Source organism: Zalophus californianus, chromosome 1 (assembly GCF_009762305.2).
Source record: "Zalophus californianus isolate mZalCal1 chromosome 1, mZalCal1.pri.v2, whole genome shotgun sequence".
Classification (NCBI taxonomy): domain Eukaryota; kingdom Metazoa; phylum Chordata; class Mammalia; order Carnivora; family Otariidae; genus Zalophus; species Zalophus californianus.
The window spans coordinates 29,407,537-29,425,885 of NC_045595.1; the positions used below are offsets into that span (position 1 = coordinate 29,407,537).

Sequence of the window (18,349 nt, forward strand, 5' to 3'; positions counted from 1 at the left end):
AAACTTGGCACGTACTAGGCACCGGGTAGGCGTGGAGGGGGGTACCCATCAAAGCATTACAGATGCTCTGTGTGTCTTTAATTGGGTTTCCATTCCACTGGAGACTCTCAGTGTGTTGTTCTACTTTGAACTCTTAACCACCAGCTAGCCATACAGACGGTTCCCTCACTCCGTGGGCTCTCTGAGAGTCCTGCCCATCATCCACGATTGACAGCCTCCTTTCTGGTTGAGCGCTTTATGTGAACATGAAAATTCATAGCAGCCTTAGGGGAGGAAGTGAAGCTGATGTGGTTGGTGGGCAAGGGATAGCCATCACTACCTTGTCATTTCCCGAAAATGAAAGCTACCCTCTGGAGAACTCACAGTAGAACCTGGGGTATATGGCATGGCCATTTCCAACAATGGCCTTTCCATTGTGTGATAGATGTTGATCATCATCAGCATCATTGTCACCATCGTCCTCATTGTCATCATCATCCTCTTCATCATTCACTTCCTCCTCATGAACACAACTTGTAGACCATATAGGAAAAGTCAGACCCTGTGCCAAGTACTTTTTGCACATTACTGTATTTAATTCCCATACAATTCCCAAAGGGAGCTACTATTATCATCCCATTTAACAGATGAGACAGATGAGTCTCCAAGGAGTGAGACAGATGAGTCTCCAAGGAGACGTCACCTGTTTATATTCCTGTGGCTAACACATGTCTGAGCTAATCGATCCAGAGCCTGAGCTTTACCAGTAAACAACCTGCCTCTTTATTCATCTTGCACAGTGGGCTTTCAGGTTTTAAGGAAATGAAGTCTAACACAAACTGTAGTTATTTTAAAAGCATTGCAATGATTTATTCAAAAAGTCCATTTGCTTTTGGATATTTCATGTCTTGTCTGCTTTCTTTTTAGTTCACTTTCAGAATATAATGGATCTGGAATAAACAGGGCCCCAGCCTTTGGTGTTTCTTTTCCTTTACTGCTTTAACTGGGAAGGTTTTTGCAGATCAGAGGAGAGGTTGATGGATTGCATGATGGCCCTCAAAGTTTGGGGGTTTCTGAAGAGCTTAGCATGGAGATGTGGGGCAATCAGGGGAGAGCTCTGCCAGCTTTCGCTGGAGGGGGTTCAAGCAGGTTGCTTCCTGATTATGTGCAGTTAGAGGCATAGTCACAGAGAAGAATCTGAAGCTGAACTATTTGGTCATCTCTTTGGAGTATCATGTTAGCTCTGAGTTACCTGGTTCTACTGAAATGAATGGAATTCCTTTCTTCTTTTCTTTCTCCCTTCCCCCTCCTTCAAGTATATATAGGACACCTATCATGAAGCATTGTTCTTGGCTTTGGGGGATGCAGCGGTGAACAGAAACGGCTGAAAACCCTTGCGTCAATGGGTGCTTATTTAACTGGGACAAATTGGAAATCACGAGAGGCAGAAGCCACAGCACATGGTTACCTTGTGGACTACAGCTATAGTATGAGGAGTTTGTTAGGCAGTGATTATTTTTATTAGTCTGGGGGAGAGAAATTTTTACAAATGCTTATTTCTCCTTGCTTTCTTTATTAATGTATTTTTAAAGGAAAAACCACTGCGTTAGTTCTCTCATTTAGGTAAGTGTTTCCAATTCATTTAAGGCTTATCAGCTTCTGTGTTTTGTCCCACTGCAGATGGACTTGTGGTTTCTGTTTAAAAGATGGACCGTTAGTACTTAGATAGAAACTTAATCCAGGTTTAGGAGTATCAACAGATGCCTCATGAAATCTGACAGGGATTAAGAAACAAAAAGTAATTTCTTTGTTTGGTTTGGGGAGGGGTGGGGCCCAAATCTAGATGCATGGTCATGAGCTGAAATTTCATTGCTTTGACTTTTAGAAAAATTACAAGCTGGAAGTAAACCCCTCCTGCTGTAAAGAGCTGAGATTTAGGATGGATGGGTCTAATTTTGTTTTGCATTTATATTTAATGGTCCCGGTGTCTTTCCTGTGGGCTGGTGCACATTTAGCTAATGAATGCCTTCTGAGGACACCTGGCTGGCAGGAAGGAGGTCACGCCCAGCCTCCCCATTTGGAAACCCCGGAGGGAAATTTGGTGCGGTGTCCAGCGGGGCCTTTGCAGGGCTTACCTGCGGACTCGTTTTCGCGTTCCCCGCTCGCCTGGATTGTTAGTTTTTCAAAATCAGAGGCCCAGGTAGAAGCCCAAGTGTGACCCGGAGTTATTAAATCGGCTCTTCTGGCCGTTTTTCATAGCCGCAAGCTGCCCACCAGCCACAGACCCTGACCCCGTGCTGTGGTGTGTGCCTTTCCCCGCCTCAGGCCGTCAGCCTTCCAATTTGTAAAGCCATCGTTAAACTGAGTTCAAGACTGTTGATTCCATTTTTCTTGTGCACAGTTTGTCAGTTCTCTCTGCTTTAATGCCTCCTGCGAGGACTCTCTTTGGCCAGCCCTTGGGGAATCTTCGGTTTGGTTCACTGATGCCTGCTTCAGGGCTGATGGTGCTGAGAACGCAACCGAGAGTGTTCGGGTCCCAAGTTCTGCACCACCCGGGCGCGTGCAGAGAGGTGGCGCATCACCCCCAGGACAGGTACGCCTGTGCCAGGGGCACTGCTGAGGAAAGGGAGGCCTGAGCTCTCTGCAGACCCCAGAGTGATGGCTCTGCTGCACTTTGTACCAAGTGCGCCCCTCCTGACCTTGGGGTACTCCTTGAGCTCTGGATGTGGCTGGAAAATAAGGAGGCTTTTGCTGTGGCTTCTGGTTATTCTATATGTAGTGGAGGCTTAGGTCTATAAGTATGTATGTATTTTAAAAATTAAGAATAGCTTTTGAGGGGCACCTGGGTGGCTCAGTCCTTAAGCATCTGTCTTCAGCTCAGGTCATGATCCTGGGGTCCTGGGATCGAGCCCCACGTCGGGCTCCTTGCTCTGCGGGAAGCCTGCTTCTCCTTTCCCGCCCCTCTGTTTGTGTTCCCTCTTTCACTGTCTCTCTCTGTCAAATAAATAAATAAAAATTTAAAAAAATATATTAAGAATAGCTTTTGATACCGAGTAACCAGGTAGTAGGAAGTTTTTCCTTTATGCAGTCACTGTAGCTAACAATGAAGGCAAAGCGGTGGACCACTTGGGAGGATTGACATTTTGCAACCACTAATGAATTGCCAAATCTAGACATGGGCATCAACACTTCCTCATATCGCAAAGACAGCCAGATTTTATGAGCTTCTGGGGGTAGAACAGATTACATCTTAGGAAATAATAGTCTTGCACCCCCTTCTCCCCTCTACCTTCCACCCCCGCCTCCAAAAAAACCCCAAACCAAAACCCCAGGTGAGTCTGTTCAAGTGTCCAAGTAAAGGAATTATGCAGGACTGAAAAAACATGGTAAATGGCACCATAAGAATACAGAAGGCAAATTCCAGACTGACCAAAGATCTGGATTAAAAAAAAAAAAAGATTTATTTATTTATTTTGGGGGGGACGGGCAGAGGGAGTGGGAGAGAGAATCTCAAGCTGACTCCTTGCAGAGCATGGAGCCCTGTGTGGGGCTCAATCTCAGGACCCTGAGATCACAACCTGAGTGGAAACCAAGAGTCAGGTGCTTAACCAACTGTGCCAAACAAGTGCTTCAGATCTGGATTTTTTTTTTTTAGTTTTTATGTATGTATGTATGTATGTATGTATGTTAATCACCATGCATTACATCATTAGTTTTTTGGATTTGGATTTTTTAATGAGTAAATTGCAAGGGAGAAATAAGAGGAAAACCTATAGATTAAGATTTTCTTTTTTTTTAAGATTTTATTTATTTGAGAGAGAACAAGCAGTGGGGAGGGTTAGAGGGAGAGAGAGAGAAGCAGACTCCCTGCTGAGCAGGAAGCCCAATGTGGGGCTTGATCCTAGAACATGGAGATCATGATCTGAGCGGAAGGCAGATGTTTAACCTACTGAGCCACCCAGGCACCCCTAGATTAAAGATTTTAAAAGACATACTTGTCAAGCTCTGTATGGACCTTATCTGGATTCTGATTCAAATGAATTAACTATTAAAAACTAAGCATTTGGAAATTACATTTCAGATTGGACATGGTAGAGTATTAGGGAAATATTTTTACATTGTTTAGGGATAATGATAGTTTTATGGATTTTTTTTTTTTTTTAAAGTAGGCTCCATGCCCAGTGAGGAGCCCAACTGGAGATTAGAACTCAGGAACCTTAAGATCAAGGCCTGCGCTGAGATCAAGAGTCAGAGGCTTAACAGACTGAGCTACCCAGGCACCCCAGTTTTATGGATTTTTTTTTAAAAAAGAGCTTCTATTTAAAAAATATTTATGGTTTTGGGTAATACGCAAGGAGGGAATGCAGGGGGGCATCATGGAACAATATTGGCTATGGTTCATAATCCCTTGAGGCTGGGCACTGAATATGGGAGTGGGGCTTCTATTTATATTTGTGTTTGTTGGAAATTTTCCAGGGTTAGAAATAAAAAAGTGAGATATGGTAAAGCTTTTTCCAAAAAAGCTTTTCCTAATGTAAAAGCCACGTGTTCATTGTAATAAACACAGATAAAATAAATATGCCTTTGCATTAGTTACTTTGAATACCTTGGTGTATTTATGCATATAATTGTGTTAGATTTTTTTGATGAAAATTGTATTCTGTTGTAATTTGCCCTTTTCATTGAACTGTTTATTTTGCATGTTCTAGGCCATTACTCTTCTAAAACCTTTAGAGTTGACCATCGAGAAATGTTTTGTTTAATGCTTATACCATGATTTTATTTAACTATTTCCTTATTGTTAAATGAATGGTGCTTATTATTTTGGATATTATAATGAGTGCTGTGATGAAAATCCTTCTAACTAAATCCTAACACTTGGCCTACTTTCCTAAAATAAATTCTTCAGAAATCTAAGGCAGTATTTGTCCCTAGTGTTTTGGATAGCTTTTGCTTGCACAGTTGCTTCTGAAATGTTCTTAGCTTTCTTTCAGAATAGTAAACCTCATACTTTCAATATCCTTCCTGTTTCATAAACTTGTCAAGATGTCCATGAATGTTCACACAACTGCCTGTCGTTCCCTAGGTCTTTGAAAGACGCCATATTCTCATTGGAGCTTGGAAAGAAGATACCATCTTTATTACTTAGGTGGAGCCTTGTAATGACTGTAAAATAAAATGAATGTGCAGCATTTCATCCAGCTAAAAGCAGTGAGGCCCGCCCTATGCTTTGACATTTATTAGTCTGAAGGGGAAATTTCCTTGGTAAGCGTGGAGCATTGGAAATGCAGGAGCTCCCAGATGACTTTGTGGCCTTGGCGTTCGGGACAGATTTGGGAGAAGAACATAATACTGCCCTCACTAGTGTTTGAAAATGCTTTGGGTTGGGTAGCTTGAGTGCGGCCAGCTGCTAGGGTTGTTCAGAGACCACATTTTGTGATCAGAAGTCCGCTCTCATTTCTCTGTCCGATTTTTCTCTTTTCCTCACAGTGAGAGACTGGACAACCCGTGAAATTCATTGTATTTCCAGATTCCACACAGGAGCTTATGCGTTTCTTTTCTCTGGATGAAGGGACTTTGGTAACTAAAGAGTGAGATGCTTGGTTTTGGAGGTGGGGAGATGGGGAGTGGTAGGAAAGGTCTTTTTGTGCCTTTAGATAACAGAAATAGGAGTCAGATTTTAAAAACTAGAAATGAAGTTGCTCATCTAATTTGACAGTGCTCAGGCTGAAAACAAGAGTCCCACCTCGGCCTTCTGTGAAGGCAGCCGAGTGAACGGAAGTGCTCAGGACCCCTGCTTAGCCTTGTGTCATCCCACGGATGTGGAGGTTTTTTTGCACAGGCCTTAGGGAAAAGTGATTAACTCTAGCTTCGTGGTTAAGAGCAAAAGCTCTGTAACACAGACAGGACTGAGGTTGCGTCCTAGCCACGCAGTTTCGTGATCTCTTGCAGATGATGTGAACTTGTGCGTCCCATTTCCGCATTTGTAAAATGGTGGACAGTAGTCGAACCTACCTCACAGGGGGGCTGTGAGGGATCAGTGAAATAAAAATGAAGTAATACATATGTTTACACTGAGTAGATCAGTGCCTGGTATATAATAGTGGCTTTATAAATAATAATTACTGATATGCTAGCTTTTTAAGAAGCATTTTAAGGCATCTGTGCCAGCACAGTGATTGCATATAAGTAGGCAGTCAGCTAATGCTTGTTACACAGTCAGTTTGAGTGTGTAACACTTAGCGTTCATTTAACTCTTCCAGATTGACTGGGCTACCCTTTGGTTTGAGTTTGACTGTTTACACCCCACAGAAAAGAACAGATGAGGCTTCCAGTTTTTTCCCTCATCAGGCTCTGTGGAATTCAATCCATTAGGTATACAGCACCTATCCTAACAGGGGTGATCACGATCACATTTAAATTATACTACACACCTACAGAGTTTCAGCAGATGTGTGAATATTAAGTTATTAATAACTAATTGGGTGCTAATTATGTGCCCTGGAGTTCTTGGAGCTGATAAAGAGGTGTCACCTATCGTGTCAGGCCTCTGTGCAGCCCTGGAAAATCATTTTTGGCAGATGTGCCAAAGTTAACTTTGGAGCTCTAGTTTTCAAACATCATCTCCCACAAGCCTTGGTTTCATTTTTTGGGCATTGTGAAACCTTCCCATGAAATTGAGGTGACTTCCCGTCAGTAGAAATTCCGTTTGCAAAGGGGGTAGCCAGTATGCAGGTATAGTTTTTAATCTATGAGATGCAAGAACTAAGAGTCCTCTCAGGGAAGAACTAAAAGATGTGGAAGGGAATTCAGGAGTGATTCTAAAGGCTGGTGGGTTTTTGGTATATAAGGGGAGATGACTCTGTTCTTGAAGGAAACTTCAAATTGGATCTTGCAAGATTTAGCTTCAGCACTAAGGATATGCGTCTCCTATCGGCCTCCTCATAGCCCATCAGTATTTCTTCAGTTGTTCCAAATCTATCCCAGTTGGTAATAGTTTGGCTCTGTTAACTGGAAAAGAGTGTTGAGTTAGAAATCCTGGATGCAAGTCAGCATGCTAGGAATATGTTCCATGGTATCTAACATTTATGGAACCAGATAAAATCAAAGGAGCTATTTTTAATGAGATAATCATTGAAAATACTACTCCCTCTATCTTTTATCTCTCATTACCTGTAAGCTTGAGACTGCTGGAACAGGCCAGATACTCATTTGTCTTAAAGTCAGTATGATGAGAGAGGAAGGTGTTGTTTTATGATTGACAGAACCCATTTGCTGCTAGGGACTTGTTAGAATATTAGGGTTGCCTGGTTTGCTTTGTCTTTTAAAATTAGCTTCATCAACGCACACAATTGAAGAGACTCCTGAGCTTGGGTATTACCTTTCCTCCTACCCAACTAAGAGCATTTAAAAGAAAAAAAAAAAATCAAAGCATTTCTAGGCCAGGGATAAAAATATACTTTAAGTGATATAAGGGAAAACTGAAGATGGAAGTAAACAAATGAGAGCCTAGGTTTAGCAAATATTGACAATGATTAACACCTCTTCATGGTCAAGTTGGCAGAAAACCCAGTGTTTGGGTTGAACCGCAGGAAATAAAAACTACCCAGATGGGTTGTGGTTGATGGCTTTGTCCACACTACACATACCAGTTCCCTCCTGTGTGTTTGGCTGTCTGGTGCTAGAAACCCCTTCCTGGGTTTGGGCCTTGTCTGCTCTGAGTCGTGGAGGGGCCAGAGGCTGTCTGGTCAGGTTTCCAGCTTCCCTTGCAGCTAATATGGGGGCATGTGACCTGGACCTTTACATGTACATATGTCTGCCTCGGACTTTGGATCTCTTGCTGGCATTGCCAGGACATAGGGACAGAGGAAAAGGCATTTTGGCAGTGGCTACAACATTTTTTGACAGGCAGTGGTGGTCAGTTAGAGGGGCCCTTTGCCTTTTTTTTTTTTTTTTTTAAGATTTTATTTATTTATTTGAGAGAGAGAGAATGAGAGATAGAGAGCACAAGAGGGAAGAGGGTCAGAGGGAGAAGCAGACTCCCTGCTGAGCAGGGAGCCCGATGCGGGACTTGATCCCGGGACCCCAGGATCACGACCTGAGCCGAAGGCAGTCGCTTAACCAACTGAGCCACCTAGGAGGGGGCCCTTTGCCTTAACCGGCTTGGCTCCTGAGCTTGGTTATCTAGCCCAGAGGTTGGCATGTTTTTTCTGATAGTAAATATTTCAGGCTCTGTGGGACGTACAGTCTTTTTTGGAACGACTCACCTCCGCTGTGGTAGCGTGGAAGCAGCCATGGACACTATATATGGGTATGGGTTTGGATATAGTTTGCCAATCCCTGATCTAGCCTACCCTGTGATCCTGGGAGCTAAGCTACCTCATACGTGCAACAAATTTTCTTAGATTGGGCAAAATTGGTTTATTTTTCTTGCCTCCAGGAGGCTTATTCCTCCTTGCAGACTCCTTAGTCCTAATTTAGTGTGTGGAGGGGCTGTAAAATCCCCCCTGCTTTGTACAGACATAGATCGAGGCTGCGCCTGCCTCCAAAGAGATGGCAGCTCTTTGCAGGGTAAAATATGGCTTGCTCCTAATTCTCTGCAGTGTTCATTCTTTTTTTTTTTTTTTTTTAAGATTTTTATTTATTTATTTGACAGAGACACAACAAGAGAGGGAACACAAGCAGGGGAAGTGGGAGAGGGAGAAGCAGGCCTCCCGCTGAGCAGGGAGCCGGATGCGGGGCTCGATCCCAGGACCCTGAGCCGAAGGCAGATGCTCAACGACTGAGCCACCCAGGTGCCCCTGCAGTATTAATTCTTAACTGAACTTATGCTCTTCATCTAAAACTCTTCGGGAGTTGCGCATCCTGTTACGATCTCACCAGTTTTGCACACACTCGGTTGTGTACATGGTATGCCTGTGTGTGTATTTCTGTGCGTTTTGATCATATTGTGTAAGATTCGTGTAACCACCACCACAGTCAAGATGCAGGACTGTTCCATCTCCACAGAGGTCCCACGTGCTACCCCTTTATGGTTACACTGAGCCCCTCCCTAATTCCTGGCTATCATCAATTCATTGTCCTTTAACCCTGTAACCTTTTGGGGTTGGCTTTCTTCACTCAGCATAATTCCCTGGACCCATCCAAGCTGTTGGTCCCCCTTTTTTTTTTTGGTTGTCAAATGATCCTTTATTGAAACATTTTCCTTTGTAGTTAACTAGCCGGGCATTCCAGCACACCACTGTTGATGTCATCTATGATGTCATGAGGGTGGCGGCCATCTACATTGCAGCCCACAGACTGGGCAGTCCCCAGGATCTCTTTAATGGTTCCAGAGAGTTCTCTCGCTAAAGATCGGTGTCGCATCTGTCGGGCAATATTGACAATCTCATCAAAAGTGGTATTTCCACTGTGCTTAATGTTTTTCTGCTTCTTTCTGTCTCTTGGTGGTTCCTTGAGGGCTTTGATAATCAGGGCAGAGGCAGAAGGTACCACTTCAATCTGGGCCTGTCTGTTCTGAATGGTCAGTTTCACCATAATCCTTAGACCCTTCCAATCACCGGTTGCCTTGGTGATGTCATCACCAACCTTTTTTGGAGACAGACCCAGCGTGCCTATCTTCGGGGCCGGGGCAGACGTGGCACCGACTTCGCCACCGGTGCACCTCAGGTACACGACTTTGATCTCGTTGGGGTCGAACTTAGGCCGCATGGCGGAGGTGGCTGGTGTCGGATGAACCCGGATTCGGGACGACCGAAGAAAGTTGCACCTTTGCCCTCCCCGAGCTGAAAGCCAAAAGCGCTGTTGGTCCCTTTTTGTTGCTAAGTAGTACTCCGTGGGATGGATGTAGTTTGGTTTGTTAAACAGTTATCTGTTGAAGGACTTCTGGATTTTTACAGTTTGGGGATATTACAAATAGAGTGCTACAAACCCTCACGTCCAGGTTTTTGATTGAACCTAAGTTTTCATTTCTCTGAGATAAACACCCAGGAGTGCAATTGCGGGGTCATGTGGTATGCACACGTTTAGTTTTATAGGACGCTGCCAAACTATTTTCCTTAGCTGGAGGCATGACAGCTTTTATTAGCAGTGTTGGAAGAGTTCTTCCTATCTTCTGTTTTATCCTCTGTCAAACCATTATCTGGGTTAATTTTACTAAAACAATAATTGCAGCTCTCTTACCTGCCAAATATTATACTAAGCACTGTACACGTAGTGTCTAATTTCATCCTCATAACAACTCCTCAAGGAAGGTGGATACCATGGTTTTCTCTTGGAAGGGAAACTGAGTCACATAGAGTGTAATTAACTTGTTCAAGTTCACCCAGGACATGAAGAGGCAGATCCCTCAATTCAAACTCTGTCTTTGGAACCAGTGCTGTTGACCACTTCTCTAGACTGCCTTTCTAAAGCACCACTGAATGTTTGATTCGCTCAGCACCCTCAGATGTTTCCTTATAAAGTATCTTAATTCTGATGATGGCATTTTTTTAAAGCCCATGACAGCCCGCCCACCTACTGACACACTCTTGCACCCAACATGAATCCTCTATTGCTTTGGATTATATTTGCCCTCTTGGCTTTTGACATACAGGAAGTCCAGGGCTTTCCACAACTTCGTGGTAAGTGGGGGCTTAATGTTGGACTAAATGGATCCTGTTGCATGGTCACCTGAGAATATTCTAACAGTGCAAGTGGTAAAGGACAGTATTGTAGGGTCTTGTGAACCACACTGGAAAAGAAGACTTTCTGAGATTAAAATAACCCAACACATTCGTGTAGCTGTAGGTTTGTTACTTGTGCAAATCCGTTCCATGTCCAAGCCCTCCTAACTGAATCTTAGCTGGACTTAACAGAACTTAACCAGTAAGGATTCGCTGGCATCCCCAAGGAACCCATCCTTTTCCTTAAATGCCTTCATGTATTTCAGGCACAGTCCCAGGCTCCACGGATCCAGATGTAAGACACTTAGCCTGCCCCCCATCGGGGTACACGCATTCACTAAGAGGAATGGCAAAAGAGAGTATCCAAGGAAAGAATGAAATACTCTTATATGCTCCTGTGGTAGAAGAGAAATTTTCTCCCAGAACACACATCTTGAAATACCTAAATTCTTCTGTTCTGACACAAAAAGCCTTTCATTTTGTGCCGGTGACTAACTGCAGGGTGTTTGATTCGGGTGACTCCAGGCTAATGTACCAAGGGAACGCCTGCACCTCCTAGGCTTTCTGCTGCAGAGCACACACTCCTGACACACTCATTTGGCTGCCATCTGGAATACACTTCTTCCAAAGAGAGGGGGTAGGAAATGTTCTATTTGGTTCTCTTACCCTGTATTGGAAGAATAATGACGTATTGCTTGAATGTTTCCCAAGAGAATGTTTTCATGTGCTCCTTGTATATTTCAAACTCCAAATAGGAAGAAGAGTAATGGTGGCGATGGGTGGGTTGGGTAGTGAATCTCCACTTTAAAGACTCTGATCTTTGTTGAAGCAATTATGTAGTTACATGAGAAAATAAAGGATGTCTTTTCCTTGAACTGTCTCTGCAAGCCCAGAAGCTTAAGAAATGCATACGTGTTTAATATAGGGTAGTGATGTCTAGGAACAGTCACGTGAGTTTATCACTAAGGTAGAACAAAGTCTAGTGGAAACTTTGGGCTCAATCAGAGTAACAACTAGGTTATTGTGTTCAGTGTGGTGCAAGGCTCTTTCTATCTTGACTGCTCTCGGAAGTACATTGTCCTATTTCACACATAAGCAAACTGACAGTTTTTTTACTCAAGACCACATGGCTGGTGGAGCCTGGGTTTGGGGTTTGGACTCTGCTTTATTATGTCCCTTAGCCCATTATTTCAGCCAGCATGCTGTGTTCTGTCTTGCCAAGAGCAGACTGTAAAGAACACCCTTTACAAAGAGTAGCCAGGAGGTCCTAATAAACATGGCACTGGAGTTTACTGATAACCCTAATAAGGGACATCTCTCTCTCAGTCTCTCTCTCTCTCTTTTTCGATTTCTCTTTGTCCTTAATTCTCCCTTCTTTTCTTCTGAAAAGGAAAAATAAAACTTAGAAGCACCAAGGGTTAGGATGCCTGGTAATGCTGGTTTTCCCTGTAGAAATTGCAGTGATAACATAGTAAAAATTTGAAAAGCACCGCTTATCCTGCTGTCGAGAAATGATCTTTTGATGCAAAGGAGTTACAAAATGGAATCAAGGAAGCCAAGGGTGGAGGCTGCATATCCCGTAATCCTGAAAATGTTGAATGCCAGCGAAGTATTACGGAATTGGCCATTGCCACATTCCCGGGAACATTAGCGGGAATGTGTAATACAAGATTTTTGTGGAATGAGTCTCATGTTCGAAGAGCAGAGTGGAGAGCTCTGCACAAAACTGCTGAGAAGCAGCCAGAAAAGAGCTCATGAATGATTGAGCCCTGGCCAGGAGAAAGGATATTTGGCACCTGACTTAATAGGATGCACTGTTATCCAACCATTGGATGCATCCGCTGTTTTCAGGAGGAGGACTGTGGGACCTCGCTCGGGGTGATGACTGAGGAAGGAAGTTTTGTGTTTGAGCCCATGTGTTTCTCACCAGCAGTGTTCTTTTCTGTGGAATGGATGTTTCTGAGCACTAGTGTGAACATTTAACCAAATTAAATAAACATTTCATCATCAAATGCAGTCAAGTTTTATTTTAAAATTTATTAACGCTATCATTTTCAGCTGCTTCGTGTTCTTTTAACTCTTGAATTGCAAATGAGCTCCTTTGTCAGATGTTTGCATTTGGAAGGGGCTTTCACCACTGCTTGGCTTTATGGCTTGCTTTTCTTGTTTATGTTATAAATGAATTTTGACTACCAATAAAAGTTTTAGGAATCCTATTTACATCTGAACAATGATTCAGCAACTTGAACCTCTATTTTTTGCTGTGGAGTTGTCTAGTAAAAAGTTTATATGATTCCGCTGGTTCTAATGGCTCAGATAAATTATACATTTATCTGTGTGTGTGTTTTATTTCTTTCTTCACTGCCTACACTTTTAGAACCCTATTTATCAACCTCAGTTACACCGGTGTATTTGGACACTCAGTTTTTTTTTTTTAAAGGAAAAACATAATTTCTATATGCTACCAGATGGGTGTGTTGGCTATAAGATAAAAATCCCAAAATACTTAACAGACCAGCTGGTGTCTTGGTAGGGTTTAGTTGATTAAGTTCTTGTGAACTGATTTCCAGTTCATCAGGGGTACCTCCTTTGGATTTTTATTTGTAAAAAATTGTTTATATTTTGTCCTATTGTTAATCTTTCTTTAGAACTTTCACCCAAGCTGTTGGTGATAGATGGCACCTGCCATTTGTTTATGTGCTCATGCAGTTACCGATTTGACCAGTGATAGGGTGTCCTGAGCAAACCTGATGAAGTTCAGGATTAGACTCAGTTCATGGCACACAGCTTTCTCCAGGAGATAGTAAATAGTCCATATGGGAATTGCCCTTCCCTGGATTCATTGGCATTGAGCTTGAAGCTATGCAATTTCCATGCATGTTTGTTGGAAGTTTTTTGGGCATGTACATTGTCCTTAGCAGGTCACCTCTTGTGTATCTTGGGCAGTGTTAAAAGCTACAGACACGTTGTTCTCTGCAAGTCATACAAGATTTAAATACATGGCACTATTATCCTCACTTTGTCCGTGCACAGTCTGTTAGCCATTGGCAGAGCCGATCTTTAAGTCTGTCTGCGTCTGACTTTGCAGTTGGAATTTCCTCCACAGTGCAGTTCTGTGTTCCCAATGGATGGCACACTTGCTAAGCCCCCTCTCTGTGCTGTTGACAGTGCTAGCGTTAGGGAATCCTCAGAGGAACGAATGTTCCCCATCTCTGTCTTTCTGGAAATCTGCTCTGGTACAAAACATTTTAAATACTGTTAATAATTTTTCTTCTCCTCTTATTTGTCTTTCGGATAGGCATTTGGGCTCCCCACAGTATGACTTTTATCCTAATACTTTAAAGGAGGGTTTCTCAACCTCAGCACTGTTGATACTTGCCGGCCAAATGATTCTGTGTTGTGGGGGGTTGTCCTGTGCATTGTGGGATGTTTAGCAGCATCCCTGGTCTCTGCTGAGTGGATGCTACTAGCATTCCTGCCCCCAAGACGAGACAACCAGAAGTATCTTCGGACATTGCCTAAAATCTTCTGGGGGCAAATGCGTCCTATTTGAGAACCACTCCTCTAAAGTTACTGCCAGCTTTTTGTCTTTGGGTAAAAGGCCAGAAGCTTATGTTTGCCGCTGCAGAAGTCTTCCTGTCAAAGGAGAGATTTACAACACAACCACCCATGTCATGGAGGTGGGAATTACGTCAAGCAACAAATTTGTATTTATTGTAAAACATTTTATAAATACATGTAAGATGGGGAAGGGCAATTTTTCTTTAAGATTTTATTTATTTGACAGAGAGAGCGAGAGCACAAGCAGGGAGAGGGAGACGCAGACTCCCCGCTGAGCAGGGAGCCTGATGTGGGGCTCCATCCCAGGACCCTGGGATCATGACCTGAGCCGAAGACATACGCTTAAGTGACTGAGCCACCCAGGTGCCCTGGGAAGGGCAATTTTTCAAAAGTACTTATAAGCAAAAAAGGAAAGATCATGAAGAAAATCATCTAGTAATCTAGAGATAATGCTGACTTGATATTTTGTTCTTCATTCTTATAGCTTTTGATTTATACATCTTATGTGTAGGAAAGACATAATACGCATAGAGGGAGAGATAGATATATTGCCCATGATGTTTTACTTTTTCCCTTTATATTGTGAACATTTCCCAGTTTTTCTCATTCCGCTTCTCCAGCATGGTTCATAAGGGACAGTACACCTTGTCTGCTATTCCTCATCCTTTTTAGCAGCTGCAATAGTAATCTTTAAGTAATGGAACAAGATTTATTTTTCTATAATTTTGATGTTAGACGTTTAACTTGTTTTCAGGGTTTTTTTCCTGTTGTTCCAAAGAGTGCTTTGATTTATTCCCCAAGTATTTATTTATAATGTGCTATGTGCCAAGCCTTCCTGTTTCAGGTACCCAGGGTAGAACAGATGCGCCCCAAAGCGAAGTCATTGTACATATCTCTGCTTTGTCCTGTTGAGATTCACTGTGCTCTCCTGTTTTCTCATATGTGTCAGCTCCCGCTCCAACTTCCTTTGCTCATCAGGACCACCTCTTCTGAGTGTAAAGACTTAGACTGTATGAACGGAAAGCTCCAGAATCTGCTTGCCTGTGAGATTAGAATTAACCTTGGCTCAGGCTGCTTCCAGTTTCCTAGCAAAATCAGCGTGAGCCAGAATAGACTAGAAACAGCATGTGTGTGCTTTGTTAACTGGGGGAACTGTCAAGGAACATGTAAAGCTAATTGAGGAATTTAACTTTACCCAGAATGTTAGTGGTGTCTTTCTTGTGCTGGTTTTCATGGCTGGCCTCACGCGAAGCCCGGTGCAGCTCAGGAAAGGCATTAAGAGGGTGTGAGATTTCGTTCCATTCCTATTGACCTTGGTGAATTACTTAATCTCTGGGCCTCAGTTTACTCTCGTGCCTCCATAGAACTGTTGATAGAAGTGGATCAGCTGGGTGAGCAGCCTGTGGCTTAGGGTCTGGGGTGTGGCACTTAGGAGAATGGTGGCCTTTAGACAGCTTTTGAATCACTTTCTAAGTACCTATTGTATGCCTACTCTATGCCAGATACTTGACATGCATTCTCAAGTCTTTTTTTTTTTTTTTTAAAGATTTTATTTATTTATTTGACAGAGAGAGACACAGTGAGAGAGGGAACACAAGCAGGGGGAGTAGGAGAGGGAGAAGCAGGCTTCCCACAGAGCAGGGAGCCCGATGTGAGGCTCGATCCCAGGACCCTGGGATCATGACCTGAGCCGAAGGCAGACGCTTAACGACTGAGCCACCCAGACGCCCTGCATTCTCAAGTCTTAATGGTATGCTCGGGAGATAGATGGAGATGGAATTCTGTCAGTTTTTCCTTCATTTATTTGGAGGCTCCAGTTTTAGGTGAATGTACCTTTAGAATGTCTTTCTGGTCTGTTGACCATTCTGTCCTGGGTTCTTGTACTTGGCCCAGGGTTTGCACGGTTTGAACTTCCTGCAAAGGAGGGTTTGTCCGTGCTTTCTTTTCTTTCTTTTTTTAAATTTATAAACATTTTATTTTAAAAATATCTATTTGTGTATAGGTTTTATACATACAAAATATATATTTACAGTGTATTTGTATAATTTATGACTAGAATAGATACATATTAGAGGTATGGGTTCAGGAACATTTTACTGATGGATCCAAGGTCAAAAAAGCCTGCAGACCCCTGCTTTATGGCATCTAATTTAATTTTCTACTTAGTCAACCAAACAGGAAAAACATTAAAAAAACATAGAAAAGGAAGATGTGAATTAGGAAAAGTGATTTTTATACTAGGTAACTGTTTTTCTATTCTTTATATTTTATTTTATTTTATTTTTTTAATGAAGTTATTTATTTTTATTTTATTTATTATTTATTTATTATTTATTTTATTAACATATAATGTATTATTTGTTTCAGGGTACAGGTCTGTGATTCATCAGTCTTGCACAATTCACAGCGCTCACCATAGCACATACCCTCCCCAATATCCATCACCCAGCCACCCCATCCCTCCCACCCCGCCTCCACTCCAGCAACCCTCAGTTTGTTTCCTGAGATTAAGAGTCTCTTATGGTTTGTCTCATTGTGTGGTTTCGTCGTTTCATTTTTCCCTCCCTTCCCCTATGATCCTGTCTTGTTTCTCAAATTCCTCATATCAGTGAGATCATATGATACTTGTCTTTCTCTGAATGACTTATTTCGCTTAGCATAATACCCTCTAGTTCCATCCACGTCGTTGCAAATGGCAAGATCTCATTTTTTTGGATGGCTGCATAATATTCCATTGTATATATATACCACATCTTCTTTATCCATTCATCTTTTGATGAACATCTAGGCTCTTTCCATAGTTTGGCTATTGTGGACATTGCTGCTTTAAACATTGGGGTGCACGTGCCCCTTCGGATCACTACGTTTGTATCTTTGGGGTAAATACCCAGTAGTGCAATTGCTGGGTTGTAGGGTAGCTCTTTCTTATCAGCTTGCTGAGATGTGGGCCAGAAGGGACCCTATGTGTCTATTGAGTCATCCTACAGGCAGGGCAGTGGAGTCTCAGAGTCCCCTGCCATGTCTGTCCAGAGTTGCATGTGTGTCCAGTGCTGCCTCTTAATGACAGGGAATAGGTATTCACTCCTTACCCTGCTTCTCCTTAGTCATCGTCGATTGCTGTCTTCCCAGCAGTCAACCACAGTTGCAAGTTGCACCTTTCATTTATTTGTTGACCTGTTTGTGGTCTTCCTTTACTCTGTAGATTGAGGTAAGATTGGCGAGGGCTGTATCACTTTTATTCATTCTTACACAGGCACACCTCATTTTATTGCTCTTTGCTTTCTTGCACTTTGTAGAGACTGTTGTTTTACAAATTGATGGTTTGTGGCCGCCCTGTGTCCAGTAAGTCTATGGTGGGTGCCATGTTTCCAACAGCATTTGTTCACTTTTGTGTCTCGGTCACATTTTGGTAGTGTACAATTTAGGTATTCAGCAAGTCTGTACATTATGCTGTGCTCACCACAAGGCACAGCTACTATCATCTGTAATCTGTGATCTCTGACGTTACTCTTATAATTATTTTGGGGCACCGTGAGCCCCGTCCATATAAGATGGCGAACTGTTCCACCTTCGGGTTGTGCCTCCATCTCTTTCCCTCTCCTCAGGCCTCCCTATTCCCAGAGACACAGGAATATTGAAATTAGGCCCTTCACCCTACAATTAATAACCTGACAATGACCTCTAAGTGTTCAAGTGAAAGGAAAATTTTCATGTCTCTCATTTTTTAAAAAGATTTATTTATTTATTTTAGAGGGGGAGGGGCAGAAGGAGAGGGAGAGAGAGTCTTCAGTAGACTCCGCGGTGAGCATGGAGCCTGATGTGGGGCTTGATCTCACAACCCTGAGATCCACGACCTGAATTGAAAGCAAGAGTCAGACACTTAACTGACTGTGCCATCCAGGCGCCCCTGCATGTCTCTTATTTTAAATCAAAAGTTAGAAATGATTAAGCTTAATGAGGATGGCATGTCAAAAGCCAAGATAGGTCAAAAGCTAGGCTTCTTGCACCCAACAGCCAAGTTGTGAATGCAAAGGAAAACTTCTTGAAGGAAATTAAAGATGCTACTCCTGTGATAACAGCCTTGCTGATACAGAGAAGGTTTTAGCGATCTGGATAGAAGATCAAACCGGCCACAACATTCCCTT

General features: G+C 42.8%; 2 protein-coding genes across 6 annotated transcripts in view; one reads left to right on the forward strand and one right to left on the reverse strand.

Annotated features, from left to right (window-relative positions):
• PTPRG (protein tyrosine phosphatase receptor type G) overlaps positions 1-18,349 on the forward strand; it is a 699,320-nt gene that overhangs the window by 70,155 nt on the left and 610,816 nt on the right. The window lies entirely within an intron of this gene.
• On the reverse strand, positions 9,193-9,765 carry LOC113918730 (60S ribosomal protein L12-like). The gene has a single exon (XM_035726176.1). It carries the CDS (start codon positions 9,688-9,690, stop codon positions 9,193-9,195), a length of 498 nt encoding a protein of 165 aa, XP_035582069.1. The 5' UTR covers positions 9,691-9,765.